This window comes from Rhizopus delemar, genomic scaffold (assembly GCF_000149305.1).
Source record: "Rhizopus delemar RA 99-880 supercont3.10 genomic scaffold, whole genome shotgun sequence".
In the NCBI taxonomy this organism is placed as follows: Eukaryota; Fungi; Mucoromycota; class Mucoromycetes; order Mucorales; family Rhizopodaceae; genus Rhizopus; species Rhizopus delemar.
Window position 1 is genome coordinate 744,092 of NW_027137836.1, and position 16,799 is coordinate 760,890.

The window sequence follows — 16,799 nt, forward strand, 5'->3', positions numbered from 1 at the left end:
AAAACAAAAAAAACAAAAAACAAAAAAAGGAAAATAGGATTGCCTTTCTTTTTTTCACGCATGCAAAGAACGTCGACTGAAAAAATTGTTTATTAATTTAAGCGGAGATCTAATCTAGTGTAATTGTAGGTGATAACCAAGAATCAAAATCATTTTCATTATTTACATTGCCCAGTGGACGAAGAGCAGTAAGCTTTAACCTATATTTTCCACTAAACAATCTTCTTCCTAAAGGAGTTATGCCTTGGGTTTCATATTTTTCATTGACCGTGAGGCTTTGATAGGTCTGTACTTTACTTTGACGAAGTGTGCTCACAGCGGCCTGTTCTGGTGTATCGACAACATCACCATGCCAAGAGACAAGAAAGACATCGTTAGGGTCATCCAAGACATTTCTTCCTACATAGGTAATATAGCCTTCAGGGATAAGCCCATAGCTAAGATTAGGGTCGTCCACATCTACAGCTGTGATTGTCACCAGAGAAGACGACTCTGCTAATTGAAAAGAGACAATCGCAGGAGAAAGTATGTTGATAATTGGGTTGAGTAATCGAGGCATGGTTCCATTTTTAACTAGTACTGGAAGCTTGGATAAGCTGGATGTCAATCCGGCATAGGGTATATATTTTGTATCCTCTTCTTCTTTTGATACTATAATATAACCAGAGTAAATCGAGGGTTGACTCGTATTTGTAGGAGGAGTAATTCGTATTGTGATATTCTTTTCATCATTAGCCTCTACAAATACTATCGGGTCAAGTATTTCTACAGTCGCGCTGACCTTCTCACTGGTGATCGAGATTGGTTTCCTCAAAATCTTGTTATTTTCAAACCCCTGAGCTGTCACAGAAGCTTGATGAGTGATTGTGTACTCTGTGTCTAATCTTCCATTATTTTTAATTGTCAAAAAGTACTCGTTGTTTTTCGCTCCGTGTTCTTCATCATTTAGGCGAATCTGCTCTGGTGTGATCATTGTATCTGAACTTATTGCTTGATAAACGTCAATCAGTCCTGCGCCTTGTCTGGCAACAGACTCAAACTCTTCAGAGCCCAAGACATTGACAGGATGGCCATTGTTTAATAGTATCGTCCGGAGCTCATTTATATTTAGACTGCGGTTACCGCCTCTTGCTTGTTGCAGTAAAGCGACCACACCAGCAACAAATGGGCTTGCCATACTTGTTCCACTTAATGTAGCGTAACCGCCTAATTCCATAGGATATCTAAGTATAGAATATTTAAAAATAGAACCAGTGTTTGTTTGTCATTTGATATTACGTTGAATAGATCTGTCCTCCAGGTGCACTGATATCTGGTTTCAAACTTAAGTCGGGTCCTAAACCCCACGAGCTAAAAGAACTTATTGTTCCTGTAAAAAGTAAATAATGATCAACCTTCACATTTTAATAAATTATCTATGTGTAAACCTGCTGTAGGGACTTGGAAACTGAGGTCATCTTTTAAAAATTCAACATTTGATTCAGTTTGCAAGTATTCAAATAGTTTCTGTCCATCTTCCTTTGTAACACCACCATAATTTATAGATATATTATTTTCTGGAGCTGAAGGGGTTAATGGTCCAGGTACATTATTATAAACAATCACGCCGACAGCGCCCGCATTTTGAGCATTTAAAACCTATATTTTTTATGTAAATGATTAAAAGATAAAGCGTTCCTTGTTATCTATTCAAGTTATTCCTCTTGTACCTTTTGTGTAAATATACACCCGCCACGGCCCACTAAGACAACCTTGCCTTTCAAATCAATTCCAATTGGCTCACAGGCATCATTTTCCTTTAAAAACTGATCTGATAAGGTCACCATTGCAACGGAATTAATATTAAAAGTACCACCGGAAGCAGTAAGGTAAGTGATGGTTAAGGACCCAGCTTTGATGATATGTGAAAGCATATGGGAATTATCAATACTGGCTACTGAAATGGCATGCTTTCCAAGTGAAGGTGAACCGACTTCAAACATACCTCGGTCACCTTCATTTCCTGCCGCTGCGCAAACAATCATGCCTCTTAAAGACAGTTCATCTGCTAAAATAGAAGCGGGTGATTCTGGCCAACCAATATCACCAAGAGACAGGTTGATCACATCCATCCCATCCAAATAGGCTCTTTCCATAGCTTTCATAATAATATCTGTTGAACTGCCACCAGAACAACCAAATATTCTGTAGGCACCTAAAGTGACTTAAAAATAAAAGAATAGAATGAATTTGACAAATTCAACACTTTTTTCTTTCTTTTTTACCTTCTGAAGCTACACCTGTGAAGTTTTTTATGTCATCGTTTGCGCCAATGATACCAGCGACGTGGGTGCCGTGACCATTACATATATCTCGTGGATCATTATCTGGTTGAGGTAGATTATCTCCCGTGTACGCATCACCAACAAAATCATACCCATAAGCAACACGGCAGCCTTGCCCAAAGCAGCGGCCTAAGGCGGGATGTGTATAGTCTACTCCAGTGTCTATGACACCCACTTTGATGCCTTGCCCTGACAATCTAAGAGCGCATGAGATTTCATTTATTCAACTGGGGTTTTTTCTTTACCCTAATTTATCTCGAAGTTTATTTATGCCTGTTTGATTATAAAAACTGAATAGAGGGGCAGTTGGAGTACCAGAATCCTTGATCTCGAACACTTTTGGTGTTGATACTGTATTCTAAGAAAGAAAGTTAAACATAAAATTGCCGAACAAGATCATGATAACTGTTTACCACAGGCCAAACGCGTTTGATATTCGTTGTGTTTTTTAAAAACAATTGGGCATCGCTTGCCGATTTAAACCTGACTGATACAGCGTGAATTAAATCGTATTCATACTGGATGTCAAACTGTATATCAAGTGCATGGAGCTGATCATAAAAATGGGATCTTTTAGCATGTCTTGTTGTATGAGGAGATTTTTCAAATTCTATTAGAAAAGCATTCGGTACAAATGAGGCGATCACCAATGGCGACAGATAAATTAAAGAAATTAGACCAAATCTCATGAAGGGAAGTTTTTTTGTTCGTGTATAAAAAGAGCGAAAAGAAAAAGGAAAAGTTCAGGGTATTACTTAGCGGTTATTTCGATTCGAACACATATGCAAACCAAGATTTAAACCGTTTTACTTAAACATTTAATCCCAAGTGCTCTTCATTATTATGTTTATTAATTGTCTCTCTGTATGTGGGGGGGGTATTTTAATCTTTGGGTGTAAATTTGGCATAGTAGTCTTTTGTCTTGTTTTCATATAGTTCCTGGGTACATTCTGGTAACTCATCTTGATATTTTCCTATGTTTGGTCAAAACCTTAATATATACGCGTGCATTATGAGTGGAACATTTTTTTTTTACCAGGTGAGCCACCATAGACACTAAATGAAGGTACCACTGTATTGGGTGCAATGATCGTATTATCCAGTATACAGCAGCAATCTTTGATGATAGCAAATCGGCCCTATTTAAAACACTTCTTAATCTCTCTTTTTTCTTATCCTAGTTCATCTATACACTCTTACAATGATACAATTCTTTCCAATACTGACGTGTGATCCAATCGTGGCTGCTTCTACAATGCTTCCTTCGCCAATAGTGACGTGATCGCCTATCTTCATAGGATAGTAGCTGAAGATTCTATTTACTGCACTTAGGTTATGTCGTTTATAAACAGTAGGCACTTTACCCTTTATACGTCTTATAAGGCGGTCTAATAATTGATTTTTGAGATAGTAGACAGTATCTTCCAATGGCAATCACAACTGCATGTCCTCCACCTGTACGTCGAAGATCACCACGAATGACACAATCTGTTTGGATGATCGTCTACATGTATAATTGGATAAGCAATCTTACTCTGGTTAGATGTTCTTTTTATTCTTTACTTTTCCACCAAGAATAATATTTTGACTACCACAAATGATTGACTTTCTACTCACTTTGTTTCCTGTATCCTAATGAGGAATAGCATTTCAGTGTGCAAGTTCAAATTAAAACAGAAAGCTGCTTACAGTCTCAATGTATTCCGAACGATTGTAGTATTTAATAGGTGCTTCCATAATAGACAGGAGTAAAAAATGTTTTCTATAAGAAGTAAATGCTTATTAAATTTTCGACTGACACTAAAAATACATGCAAGAAAAAGTAAATGGGTTTTTTTGGTTGAAAGAAAAATATAAAAACCATCATGTCTTCCTTCGTCTTTCTTAAGTTATCTTTCTTTTTGTTTCTCTCCCAATCTATTTGATTTTCTTAATCCTTTGTCACTTCTAAAAATGATCCGTAAATCACAACTTATTACTCTTCCTCAACAACTGAATCATTACCGTGGATCTGTTAATGGCGATGCAAGTAAAATACACGTAAATGAAACTCAGTTTGCTGATCAGTCGTCCGAAGAAGATGATGAACTAAGCGTGTCTAGTGCCGGCACTATCAGCTCCAGTCCTACTATTGATTCTATTCATATCACCGGAGAATTTGTTACCAAGCAAAGCACTTCATTTTTGACTCTCTTTAAAACATTCTTTCACAAGCTTAGTCTGTTTTCTTTTGGTTCTCCCGTACCAACCAACTCGCCAGATAATGGTCCATTCCAACCCTTTGCTGATCGGGCTATTTGCTTAAGTAACTATGGTATTGTCGGCCGAGGCCTAGGTCAAGGCACTTCCTCTCATGTCTATTTGCTCCGAAAGACCATAAAAAATAAATCATTGGCGGTCAAGATGTTTAGAAAATGCAAAAAGAACGTTTCTCGCAGAAGTTATATGGAATCCATCATTAGTGAATTTGGTGTCACTTACACGTTAAGACATCAAAATATCCTTCGAACGCACGATTTTGTTAAGCTAGATAATGATTATGATAAATTTGCTCTTATCATTGATTATGTAAGTCTTTATCTCTTCCTCTTCTGAACTATGAACTTCCTCACTTTATTAAAAATATATAGTGCAATCAAGGCGATGTAAGCACATTGATCTCACATCGAACATTGAAACTTGATCAAATCAATGCTCTTTTCAAGCAATTATTGAATGGTCTCAAGTATATGCATGAAAAAGGTGTAGCTCATCGTGATTTGAAACCAGAGAATTTGCTACTCCATAATAACATACTCAAGATAGCAGATTTTGGATCCTGTGATGTTTTTAGAGCTGAGGGTGAAAGGAAGGATCGAAAGTCATATGGCGTAGTAGGTACTACTCCTTACATCGCACCCGAAGTCTTTAATTACGATCACTACTGGGGTAGCGCTGCTGATGTCTGGTCTGCTGGTATAGTTTTCTTTGCATTGCATTGTGCAAATGTTCCATTTGAGTCAGCAACAATCCAAGATTCAAACTTTCGTCAATATTTACAAAGCCGTAGAGAGAGAAAATATATGGGCTTCAATGAGATACCTCATAAGCCGAGGTCATTACTTTACCATATGTTGAATCCTAACTGCAATAAAAGGATCACAGTTGAGGGGCTTTTGGAGAACCCTTGGGTAAGAAGCTTGAGTCCAGATTTAATCAAGAAGTCAGAACGTAATAAAAAAATAAAGTTCTTTTAGGTTTTTTTTTTTTCTTCTTTGTTCAAAAAGCTTCTTTTTATACATATTTAGTATGATCAGTTTTATCATAACAATGCATTATTATTCATTTTATTAATAAATTTATTCTTCCATTTTTAATCTTAATGATTGTGGATCATATCCGTGGACATTTAAATCATTTCTTGTCTCTGAAGGATCATCCAATGTTTGCTCCAAGTAAAATGCCAAGAAGCCTTCTCTTGTCAACCATCCACTTGCATTTGCTCCAAATCTTAAGCCCATTTGGCGTAAAAATGCTGGTGGTGGATGAGAGCCATTGGTTGTGAATATAAATTGATCCAACTCCTTTGAGTTAAGTGCACCGTCTTGATCTTTATCAAATTTGTTGAATATTTCGTTAAGTACTTCTTTTAGTGATTCTGATAATTGGTCATTTTCTGCTAATAAATCTTCTTCTCCTTTATATCCATTCACAATACGTTCAATTTCTTGTTCCAATTCTATAATACAAAAATATCAGTAACTGGACTTTTGCCCTTTTTAACAACCTCTCTTTCTCTTTCTCTAATTACCATCAAATGGTTCAAATGTGGGATCCACTGCACGTCCCATTTGTAATAGAATCATAGATTCTTCCAATTTGTTTAACACGAAAAGAATAAATCCAAGTATATAATAACATCCTCCATGAGTCGGGAAAACATCCAGGATCCACATCATTTTAGAAGCAACCTCCGCCAAAATATCCATATCACCATTCTCTTGAAACCTCTTTAAACGAGCTTGAGCATCTGCATACTCTTTATCAGCTTGATCCATTAAATTCAAGTCTTCATCGGTCTGCTTATTCTTTTGGATATAATAAAGACGCCAGTTCGAAGGCTCCTTTTCAAATTTTTTAGATAGTGAAGGGTCCAATGAGAGACTTGTGGCAGCTGTAGAGAAAATAGTATATATTTCAAACAGGTCTCCAAAGTCGTGAAGAGTTTTACTGTACATGTTTTGTTTAAATGCGTTCAATTAATGTATATGTATACTGCTATTACCTTTTCCATAAGTTGTTGTCACGAAATAATTTATAAAGAGATTTAGAGGTATACGAGAGTTGGTCTAACTCTTGAGGTTCTAAGTTATAAGCTAAATGCTCAATTACAACCTCGGGAAATGTTTCAATTTGAAGGACCATGTGTGAAAGAGAGAAAAAGAGTAAGGTGGCTTGTGATGAGAGATTCAGCACATTTTTTTATTTACCCAAGAAATCTGGGTGTGTGCATAGTATTTTGCCTCTTTCTTCCACACTATTCAAAATATGGATCCTTATAGACCTAATCAATATGGTATTTTATTAAAAAAAAAAAAAGAGAATACAATAGAGTTATATTAATTAATCTCTAGGCTTTCGTCCACCACCACCTGTTATTGGTGCCTTTGGACAGCCACCACCACAACGATACCCTGCACCTGTTCGACCACCTGCGTATGGAGGACAATATAATATGGTTTATCGTCCACCCCCTAACCAGTCTGTTCCCGAAAATACAGATAAATTGAACACTTTATTTGTAGGTGCTATTGCGCCTGGCATCAGCGATGAGTGGATTGAAAAGCTATTGCAGGTATGTTGAAGCTATTTGCATCTTTCAAAATTATAACTTAGTTTTGTGCGAATAGGTTTGTGGTACATTAAAACAGTGGAAGCGTGTCAAAGATTCTGCTGGAAACCCAAAGGGGTTTGGATTTGCCACCTATGAAGATCCTGATAGTTCCTTGTGTGCATTACGTGTTATTGGAGGAGAAAAAACGGCCGGTGTGACCTTGAAGGCAGCCGACAACAGTCAGATCGAAAAGAAATTGATCGTAAAAGCAGATGACAATGTACGATCATATTTGGAAAACTACCAACAATCCTCTAAGCAAACCACAGATGAACAAGACCAAGCAGATGACGGGCAAAAATACCAATTGGTTCAAAAATACATGACAGCAATCAACAAAGGATTTTTACCTGGTGATGCTGATGGAGCATTTGATATACAGGAAATAGATCAGCAAGAAGAACACCAAGACTCGCTTGCAAGAGATTTAGCCATGTTTAAGGAACGCGCTGTACAAAAAGATCAGGAAAAAAGAAAGGAACCTGAGAGAAGACGTAAAAGCTCGCCTGATAGAAGAAGAGACTTTGTGAAAGGTGCTGTAGATGAAAAAGAGTTGATGATGACAGACGAAGAAATGGAAAGAAGACGAAGAGAGAAGCATGAAAGAGATGTTGAAAATGCCTATCGTCACAGAGAGAAACGCTTTGAAAATAGAGAGAATGCTCAACTTCGCGAATATGAAAAGGACCTGAAGAGAGAAATAGAGGAGGAAGAAAGATTGGTTAAAGATAGAGCATATTGGTTAGAACGATTGGCTGACTGGGATGATGAACTCGAAATGGAGAAGGGAGAAGAATTGTATTACTCGGATAGGTTAGAAAAAAAAAAAGAAAATACATTTAAACGTAATCGTATTTATCTTATTTTTTATTAGATCTCGATGGAGAAAGATGAGAGAAAGCGTCCGTAGAAGAGATCATGAACGCGACGAAGAAGACAAACGAAGAGAATTGCAAGAGATTGAAGACGAAAAACGCAGATTGGAAGAAGAGGAGCGTATAAGAAAAGAGAGCAAGATCTTGAACAGAGAAGGCGATGATAGGAAGATTGCTGTGAAAACGACAAAACTCAATTTTAATATCTCAATAAAACGAAATACGCTTGGTGGTGTTGACGAAGAGGATGAAGAAGAGAATAGAAAGAAACGCCGTGTGCTTGTACCTTTGGATTACAGTGATATAGAAAAGCGACATTATTCTGATGAAGAAGAAATGACAACAGAAGAACGAACTGCGTTGGTTAAGAAATTAATTGACTCTATACCAAGTTCACAGAACGAGCTGTGGAGTTATCGTGTAAGATGGGAAGAATTAGATGAGGTAACCAAAAAATGCAACAGCTTTTATCAATGCATTTACTCAAATTTAAAAAATACGTAGAACCTTATTGAACAAAAGCTACGCCCATTTGTGTCTAAAAAGATATTTGAACTGTTGGGAATGGAAGAAGAAGATTTGGTTAATTTTGTGCTTAAATTCATAAGGGAAAAGAAAGGACCAGATGAACTTGTGTCTGAATTAGAAGGAGTAAGATAAGAGGGCAATGTAAATAAAATAGTTTACTAAACTCACTTCTATTACAGGCTTTAGAAGAAGATGCACTAGTATTTGTGATGAAGCTATGGAGAGCTTTGATTTTTGAGTTGGAAAGAAAGAAGAAAAGATTGTAATAAATAAATAGTATTCAAAGATTTAAATAATTGTATACATTGTATATCTTTATTAAATTCAGAAAGTTTCTAATAGCCCCAAAGCCAACATTATGATGTACTCTCTCTCTTAAACTGTGTTGCTTAATCTGATGAAAGCATTATTATTGGTAATCACTTGAGATTTTACTTTTCAATTATTAGATTACGGCTATTATTTTTGCTAAAAACTAAAATATTTGTAACTTAATAGTAGAATCTAGGTGCATTCAATCAATAGCTTTATTTTCACGGTAACTTTCTTATTTATAAGTCACTGGCTAAAACATACAAATAAGATCACAGCAGTTTTATTAAACTAATCTAATTCTCTAAAACAAATCTGAATCTGGGTAATCCAGCTCTAAAATCTTGGAGAGCTTTATTGACATCCTTCATAGGATATTTTTTATACCAGGCGCGAATGTTCTTGTCCGCAGCAAACCGGAGCATTTCTTCTGTATCAGATGGAGAACCAATAACAGATCCACAGATAATAATTTGTTTGAACAGGAGCATCATCAAAGGAACAGATGGATATTTGAAATCAGGAGCATTTACATTTATGAACACACCGTTTGGTCTTAAAATATTAAAATAAGGCTCCCAAGAGAAGTCTTCGCCTACGCCAGTACAAAGGATATGTGTCAATTTGTTTGTGTATTTGCTCATTGCTTCATTATTGTTAACAACAACATAGTCGTCGCATCCAAGGTCGAAGGCGGTATCACGCTTTCTTTCACTAGAGGACAAACCAATGACAGTTGCACCCATGGCTTTCGCAAACATAATCCCAAAATGCCCAAGGCCACCGATACCTAAAACACCTACTGTAGATTTAGGGCCAACATTCCATCGCTTTAAAGGAGCGAAAGTTGTTAAGCCACCACAAAGGAAAGTGGAGGCATTTTCGTTGGACATGTTATCTGGAATCTTACAAACATAGAGTTGATCTCCACGCCACTTGTCAGCATAACCTCCATATGTTTTCTCTCCACTTGGCCAATGGTCGTTGTACGTCTGAATGACTCCTGTTTCACATACGTTTTCCCGACCTTGAGAACATGACAAGCAGTTTTTACATGACCAACACGATGCACCAAGACCAGCACGATCCCCAACTTTCAATCGTTTTACATTCTTCCCTACTCTAGTAACAGTACCAGCAATTTCATGACCTACAACGCAAGGATAGTCTGTAGGACCCCATCCAGAATCTGTAAAGAATGTAATGGTTAGTTGGCTTGTTTTCCAAATTTAATGCCATAGCTATCATGTACCTAAAGTATGAATATCACTACCACAGATACCACAATGGGTGATTCGTAGTTCAACACTATCTTCATCCCATTGTTTCAATTGATGTTGCATCTCAACAAGAGGTTCGCCTTTGCCGGTGCATGTCCATGCAGTAAATGTATCATTATCAGCCATCTTGGGTATTCTTTTATTTTATTTGAAAAAAAAAAGGATAGTAAATGTTGAACGGTATTTATAGGTTTATCGATTAATATTAACCGAGAATAGGTCACAAGAGTTCTTTAATGTAAAGCGGTAGGTGTAATTCCACAAAGTGTAATTTCATATTGTTGGCCTTACTTTGCTACCTGAGCAAACGGATAGCAATTTATTTATAATAAATATTAGCGCTCATGGATCAAGCATCAAGCTTTTTACATTATGAATACATGCGTTTTCTTGTATCTGATTGTATTATGAAGTAAGATTTCACTATTAGTATGTTCAGACAAAGAGAGAGAAGTAGGTTGTCTGAGATTCAAACTATATAAATTTAACCGTGTCCTTACAAGTAAATTAAACAGATGCGTTTATAATTTAACCTTAAAACATTCAAGTAATCACATTAACTTGTCCGCAAATTAAACTAGCATGAATTGAAACAAACGTAAGATAAAATATTTTCCTGGTAGTACCTTCTCTCTCAGCTCGCGATAATTCATTATCCCGTCCGTCTCTGCCGCCTAAGGTTCTGATTTTTGTAAAGGGTCCTTTTTGAGATACCCTACATGAAACAATAGAGTTCATTATGCCAGACATACAGATTATGCTTCTGAGCTATTTTGAGGAACTGTAATAGATCACAATGATATTAAAGAAACCAAAATATAGAAAAGACGGAGCATTAAAGATTAATAAGTTAGTGATCCTTATCACTAAAATATTATAAAAATAAGCATAAGGATATTGAATACAAACTACGATATTAACAACAATTTAAGAATCAATTATCATCTTAAATTTATATGACATCTAGCACCGCATTCCGTATTCTATTGTATATTTTAACCAGGTATCTCAATTAATCATAAGCAAAGATATAACATTATCTGTAAGAACTGTAATGATGTTAATTAAAAGGACTAACATACTACTTTATATTATGCTACACTAATTATAATTTCTTGCTGAGTTTTTTACGCTTCAAAAGCAACAGCGACCCCTTTGAGCGTCAAGTCCAGACCTATAAAAGTGCACTAATAATTAACAAACCTTTACCATACCTATCCTTTACGAATTCAAAGCTTAAAAATTTATTCTCTTTCAAATTAAACAATGTTAATGTGATACCTGTGTTTGTACACCTTTTAGAATGCATGTACTAGATTTAATACTGTTAAATGGTTTAGGCAAACCGCCGATGCTTTTTTCTTTAATTCTAAATATTATTTTTAAGGACAGTGATGATACAAAAACATGGTTCATGCTGTGGGTATATATTATTGGAAAAAAAAGGGGGATTGGTCCTTCATAACCTGAAAAATAAACTTGGAAATTGAAAAAATGCTATTTGGCATAGTTTTCCTTCTTTTTGAATCAGTAGACGGCTTTCTCACTGCATTAGAGATAACAATACCATGTATGACTCATTTGGAACATGTTAGACTTTGTTCGCATGTGAAAAGATTGTGTTCTATATTCTAGCTTTACTTGTTGACTTCTTCTCACTGTTTTATGAAATAAAATGTTTACAATATGAAAAACAGATATGTATACGTAATTTTTGATAAAAGATATACTTTACTGCCAAAAAAGGCTACTCAACAAGCTGATATTTGAACAAACATTTACTTTTCTTGTTTAATACTTCAACGATATACAATAAAGAAAGGTGGAGGGGAAGAGGAGGTTATATCTAATTGGTCTTTGCAATTTTTTGGACATCCAAGATGGCTTGGTCAAGAATTTGTTGTTGAATCTTGGGATCTTGCAATTCCTTGTTGATCTTTTCAATCAAGTAAGCAGCCAATTGTTTTTGCTCACGTTCACGAACATTAGTTTCGTGACGAACCCAGGAGTCCAAAGTAGACTTGGCTTCAGCAGCAACAGCAACTTGTTGCTTCAAAGTAAAAGCTTCAGCTTCTAACTTGGCAGTCTCACGAGAGAGTTCAAAAAGAGCCTTAGTGACATCAACTAAATCCTTCATTTGTCCAGCTTCGTCAATACGTTCTTGAACGGCAGCCTTGTGATCATCACGAGCCTTGGTCAAAACGTTCTTGATACGCTATTTTGATTGCAAACCTTTAGCTTTCTCATGCCTTCCTTTCTTTTCGTAATATACTTACAGCAACGTGTTCATCGGCCATGTTGGAGAAAGGTTCTCTGAGGTACTTGAGAAGAACGCCGAGAAGACCAGCAGAGGCAACCAAGACTAAAGTTTCTTCGTTGAGAACATAGATTTCCTTGGAAATCAAGAAAGTGGCAAGACCAGTGCTCAAAGTAACGAAACCAGTCTTGGAGACAAGTGAGTTACCAGGAAGGCTGTTGATAATACTGTTGGCCTTTTCTTTGGGTTCAACTATTGTGTGTTTTTAGTTTATTGGTTGATTCTTTTGCTAATAAATATTCACCTTCTTTTTGGGTGGTGTAGTGACGAACACTAAAGGGAAAAGGTTAGGTTTATTCAGCAAGAAATTTAACAAACTTACGCAGAAGCGCCCAAAGATTGACGAGAAGCGTTCATTAAAGAAGGGCGAGCAGCAATGGCAGCTAAATGTCAAAAGCTATTAATTTCATGTTGAAAAATGTTTATGCATCTTAATGTACCGGAAGCTGCTTTCTTGGAAATCAAACGGAGAGCCATATTTACTCAATTCTAAAAAAATATAAAAGAGCAAATAAATAATCGATCTAAAATGACAGAGGGAATTTCTCTTACAATTGAAGTATAAGTAAAACAGATAATTTTTTACGATTTTTTTTTTCTCTGAGCTTGGAATTTTTTTTTACTGTAAGCATATTGAATGTCTCCAGGGGACAAGGCCAGTCGATTAAGTACGTCACAATTAATTTAATTCCGACAAACAGCCAAAAGTTTAATTTACGATTAAAGAGTATTTTTATTTTAAATTTAAAATAACCCAATTGAGCACATAATCACTTCTGGGATTGAATTGCCCGGGTCAGATCGAAGAGAGGATAAAAGAGTGCTAAAAACCTTTTTGATAGTCAAAAAGGAAAAAGGAAAGGGAAGGGAAGAGGTATAAAGGAACTCTAGATCTTGTCTAGAAGAGGGTTGTGGTGGCTGTAAGGGGGAGCGAGATCAAAAGACTCCAAGAAATTGAGGTCTATGAGCCCAGATTGGAGAAAGTAGTTAGTGACAGCGTTGTAAAGAGGAGCCTTGAGACGGCGGAAAGCAGAGCCAAGTCGTTGGAGGAACACATGTCGAGCAAGTTTAGTTTTTCTCTCAATGGATTCATTGAGAAGCATAGGATCACGAATGATGGAGGGGCTCAGAGGGTCAAAGTCGTCACGAATAGTGATTTTGTGTTTGTACAGCTGAAAACGGAGCTCAGGTTCGAAACCGGTATGGATAAGGAAGCTTACCACATTTCGATCTGAATATTGAATATCCAGAATGCGGCGTGTGTTAATGTGTAAGTCACGAAGGTTAGCACGGAGTTGATGGATGGGGAGGCGACGGTGAATGGGAACGTGGATAAACGTGAAGCTGGAAGGAGCAGTAGGAGAGGAAAACTGCCGAGCAATGGCAGCTAAACTATGTTTGGGTTTGGGATTCGGAAGCTTAGATACTTTGGTTGTGGGAGGAGCAGCATCATTGCTGGGGGAGCGTGGTCGTTTGGAGGAGGGGGAAGTGGATTCAGAAGGAGGGCTGGAGTTTGCAGTTGGTGTGGGTTCAGAGGACACTTGCTTCCGCAAAGAAGCGTTTTCCTGTTGCAACTGATGTATCTTGGCATTAGCGATTGCGAGTTCATTTTGTAATCGTTGAATGGTTTGAAGGTGAGTGGACATGATGAATTATTTCCTTAAAAGGAAAAACTTTATCAAAAGTGTTGGGGAAGCGAAAAAGAGCCGTCACTAAGCTTACGATTAAAGTGACTTTTATTTATATAAAATAATTAAAACCCATGTGAGCACATAATCACTTTTGTGATTGAATTGCCCGGGCTGGATCGAACAAATGTGTAGAGAGCTAAAAACCTTTTTGATAGGCAAAAAGGAAAAAAGACAGAGAAGGGAAGAGGAGAAAGGAAAAGTATGATAGGATACTGGGTTAGTTCTTGCTGAGCCAGTTCACCAACTTGTTTCCAAGAGGGGGAGTTTCCGAAGGGATCTTGCCATGATGGAGGTAGTCGAGTTCGAATAGAATTTGGCAGATAGTAGGCCAGCGGACAGTCCAGGCTGAGTGAGTTGATGAGGGATGTTGGAGAGCACCGTTCTTGCGTTTGGTTGGTAATTTGTTCAAAAGAAAGGACAAGGGATCAGGTTCGGTGGAAGGCATTTGTAGTCGTTGGTGCATGTGTAGGCACCGAATCGCATGAGAGCGGGTGAACATGTCAGTTGGATGGTAAATACACGGCTTAGGTACACCGCCCGGTAACCAACCAAGACGCCAGCGTACGACTCGGCTACGTTCAATGGAAGTCATTGGTAACCAGAGGATAGGGTCAATAGTTGATTGTGAGCGGCAAGCAGACAAAAGCTTTGTGCGTGTACGCTGACAATTTTGGTGAAACAAATCCTCGAGGTACTTCCGACAAATGATTCTGAACGTTCGGCGATTGAGATGTTCTATGTCTTGGTTACAGCATACTCGCCATAGAGGAGATGAAGTGAGCTTGTACCAGTGAGAATGGCTTGCAGAGGTTCGAAGATATGGTAGTAACCGAGAAAATAGAGTGTCATCAGGTAAATTCAGAGATCGAAGTATGAACTTGGCTTGTAGGATATGGACGCGATTTTTCATTGAAGGTTGGTTCACCAAATGGAGCATCACTTGAGTTGAAGAACGGGAGCCGCCCCAAAAGATTCGACGTAGACACTGGTTCTGACAAGATTCGATTGTTTGAAATTCGCGGTATTTCACCATACTGATGGCAAGGCCGTATTCAAGTTGTGGACGCACGAGTCACTAAGCTTACAGTGATTTGCGTTTAAAATTTAAGCTTTTAGGCAATCAGAAAAATCTCTCCTAGTACGCTGATTGGCGTTTTGTGATTTGCCAGTTGGATTTTTTTTTATAACGCTTTTCTTTTAGTATGTCCTACATTACCATGATAATGATATTTATATTATGTAGTTTATTGCTTTATTGATTGAATTAGTTTGAGCATTTATATGTTTTCATAAGTAATTCCGTGATGACCAGGAAGATAATGATGCGGCTTAATGATATGCTTAAGATATAATCTAATGATCAAATTTACTACGTCAAATAAAATTATAAATTAGAAATTAGACCAAGCATCATGGTAACGAATGTGAAATGAAGATCCCAAGCTGCAGCACTCGATTTTTTTTTATGAAGTCAACGTTTACTAAAATTTTACTAAAACATGTAGTATACGGATATTTTAGCCAGTTGGGCTAGATTTTAACTATTTCAGACTGGATCTGAGCTTTTAAAAACGTTTTCTTAGTGATCCTTAAAGATAAACAGGGAATTTGCAGTTCGTTGACATATTTTGTACTTGCGCCTTTAAAGCTATGGCAAAAATTAATGTCGTTGAAAAGTTGGTAAATATGAGAGCTGTTTTTTGATGCTGCATCAATTCAGAAATCGAGTTTCCTACACAAATTTATGTAAAGACATTTAGCTTGTGATGGTGCACTAAAAAAAACAGAGACAAGAGTTGATGACAAAACTAGCCCAATTGGTAACCATTCTAGGGACTTCGCTACTAACTGCCAATAGCCAGCAACTACTAGCTTTGTATCAAGTGAAAAGGGAAAACAATAATCATATACCAGATGCCACAATGCAACTAATACCCAAGCAACGCTTTCGGTAGCTAGAATCTCCGGTCAGAGCAGGTTCGGCAATATTTGGCTTGCTTACTGAGCTCTAAAAGTATTAGACATCGTAACATCTTCAGCCTAAGATGCCTTAAAGGTCATAATCCTGCGAATAGATCGATCGAATTCGAATGCTTTACAGTAAACTCCAGATTGAGGAATGTAAGAGAGGGTTGAATTTGTTGTTTCAAAGCAAAGAAGATTCAGTTTCCGTTGACTACATATTATTGACAAAGCTCACGCTTTTTTTCACAAAAAAGTTTTTAAGTTAAAGAAGGTTTTTTTTTTTTTTTTTTAAGGTAGTTAAAGAAGGTGGTCTATTGAAAGGCTTACATGGTCCTTATAAATTTCGGAGTAATTATTGAGTTTGAAGCCACTATGACGTCAAAATTCTTCCGGACACGATTTTTTTTAGAGATACGCTTGTTTTGTTCACAAAAATAAAAATGGAGATTTCAATAGGATCCAAAGTTATATATGACTTTATTTAATAATATATGTCCAGAGTTTATATACTTTTCACAGTGTAGATATCAATATATGTACTATGCGGATGGAAAAATGCCCACAGCCTTATGCAGATGGCTAAATGCTATTTATGGTTATGCAGATCTTTACATAATTTAATATAGCATTTGCC

General features: G+C 36.9%; 8 protein-coding genes across 8 annotated transcripts; 2 read left to right on the top strand and 6 right to left on the bottom strand.

Annotated features, from left to right (window-relative positions):
* Positions 1-109: 109 nt before the first annotated feature.
* On the bottom strand, positions 110-3,013 carry RO3G_12237 (uncharacterized protein; the record flags this gene model as incomplete). The annotated part of the gene is made up of 7 exons (XM_067666821.1): positions 110-1,223; positions 1,279-1,369; positions 1,428-1,638; positions 1,710-2,194; positions 2,265-2,521; positions 2,570-2,682; positions 2,738-3,013. 7 exons carry the CDS (start codon positions 3,011-3,013, stop codon positions 110-112), a joined length of 2,547 nt encoding a protein of 848 aa, XP_067522922.1.
* Positions 3,014-4,277: 1,264 nt separating this feature from the next.
* Positions 4,278-5,616, top strand: RO3G_12238 (uncharacterized protein; the record flags this gene model as incomplete). The annotated part of the gene is made up of 3 exons (XM_067666822.1): positions 4,278-4,892; positions 4,955-5,534; positions 5,612-5,616. 3 exons carry the CDS (start codon positions 4,278-4,280, stop codon positions 5,614-5,616), a joined length of 1,200 nt encoding a protein of 399 aa, XP_067522923.1.
* Positions 5,617-6,106: 490 nt separating this feature from the next.
* RO3G_12239 (uncharacterized protein) lies at positions 6,107-6,541 on the bottom strand (the record flags this gene model as incomplete). The annotated part of the gene is made up of 2 exons (XM_067666823.1): positions 6,107-6,477; positions 6,535-6,541. 2 exons carry the CDS (start codon positions 6,539-6,541, stop codon positions 6,107-6,109), a joined length of 378 nt encoding a protein of 125 aa, XP_067522924.1.
* Positions 6,542-6,851: 310 nt separating this feature from the next.
* On the top strand, positions 6,852-8,866 carry RO3G_12240 (uncharacterized protein; the record flags this gene model as incomplete). Its single annotated transcript, XM_067666824.1, has 6 exons — positions 6,852-6,879; positions 6,938-7,158; positions 7,214-8,010; positions 8,072-8,516; positions 8,577-8,723; positions 8,780-8,866. 6 exons carry the CDS (start codon positions 6,852-6,854, stop codon positions 8,864-8,866), a joined length of 1,725 nt encoding a protein of 574 aa, XP_067522925.1.
* Positions 8,867-9,208: 342 nt separating this feature from the next.
* Positions 9,209-10,318, bottom strand: RO3G_12241 (uncharacterized protein; the record flags this gene model as incomplete). Its single annotated transcript, XM_067666825.1, has 2 exons — positions 9,209-10,101; positions 10,165-10,318. 2 exons carry the CDS (start codon positions 10,316-10,318, stop codon positions 9,209-9,211), a joined length of 1,047 nt encoding a protein of 348 aa, XP_067522926.1.
* A 1,720-nt stretch (positions 10,319-12,038) lies between these two features.
* Positions 12,039-12,986, bottom strand: RO3G_12242 (uncharacterized protein; the record flags this gene model as incomplete). The annotated part of the gene is made up of 5 exons (XM_067666826.1): positions 12,039-12,407; positions 12,469-12,701; positions 12,754-12,782; positions 12,832-12,892; positions 12,950-12,986. 5 exons carry the CDS (start codon positions 12,984-12,986, stop codon positions 12,039-12,041), a joined length of 729 nt encoding a protein of 242 aa, XP_067522927.1.
* Positions 12,987-13,396: 410 nt separating this feature from the next.
* On the bottom strand, positions 13,397-14,155 carry RO3G_12243 (uncharacterized protein; the record flags this gene model as incomplete). The annotated part of the gene is made up of 1 exon (XM_067666827.1): positions 13,397-14,155. The coding sequence occupies one exon, from the start codon at positions 14,153-14,155 to the stop codon at positions 13,397-13,399; it is 759 nt and encodes a 252-aa protein (XP_067522928.1).
* A 262-nt stretch (positions 14,156-14,417) lies between these two features.
* RO3G_12244 (uncharacterized protein) lies at positions 14,418-15,233 on the bottom strand (the record flags this gene model as incomplete). The annotated part of the gene is made up of 1 exon (XM_067666828.1): positions 14,418-15,233. The coding sequence occupies one exon, from the start codon at positions 15,231-15,233 to the stop codon at positions 14,418-14,420; it is 816 nt and encodes a 271-aa protein (XP_067522929.1).
* Positions 15,234-16,799: the final 1,566 nt, after the last annotated feature.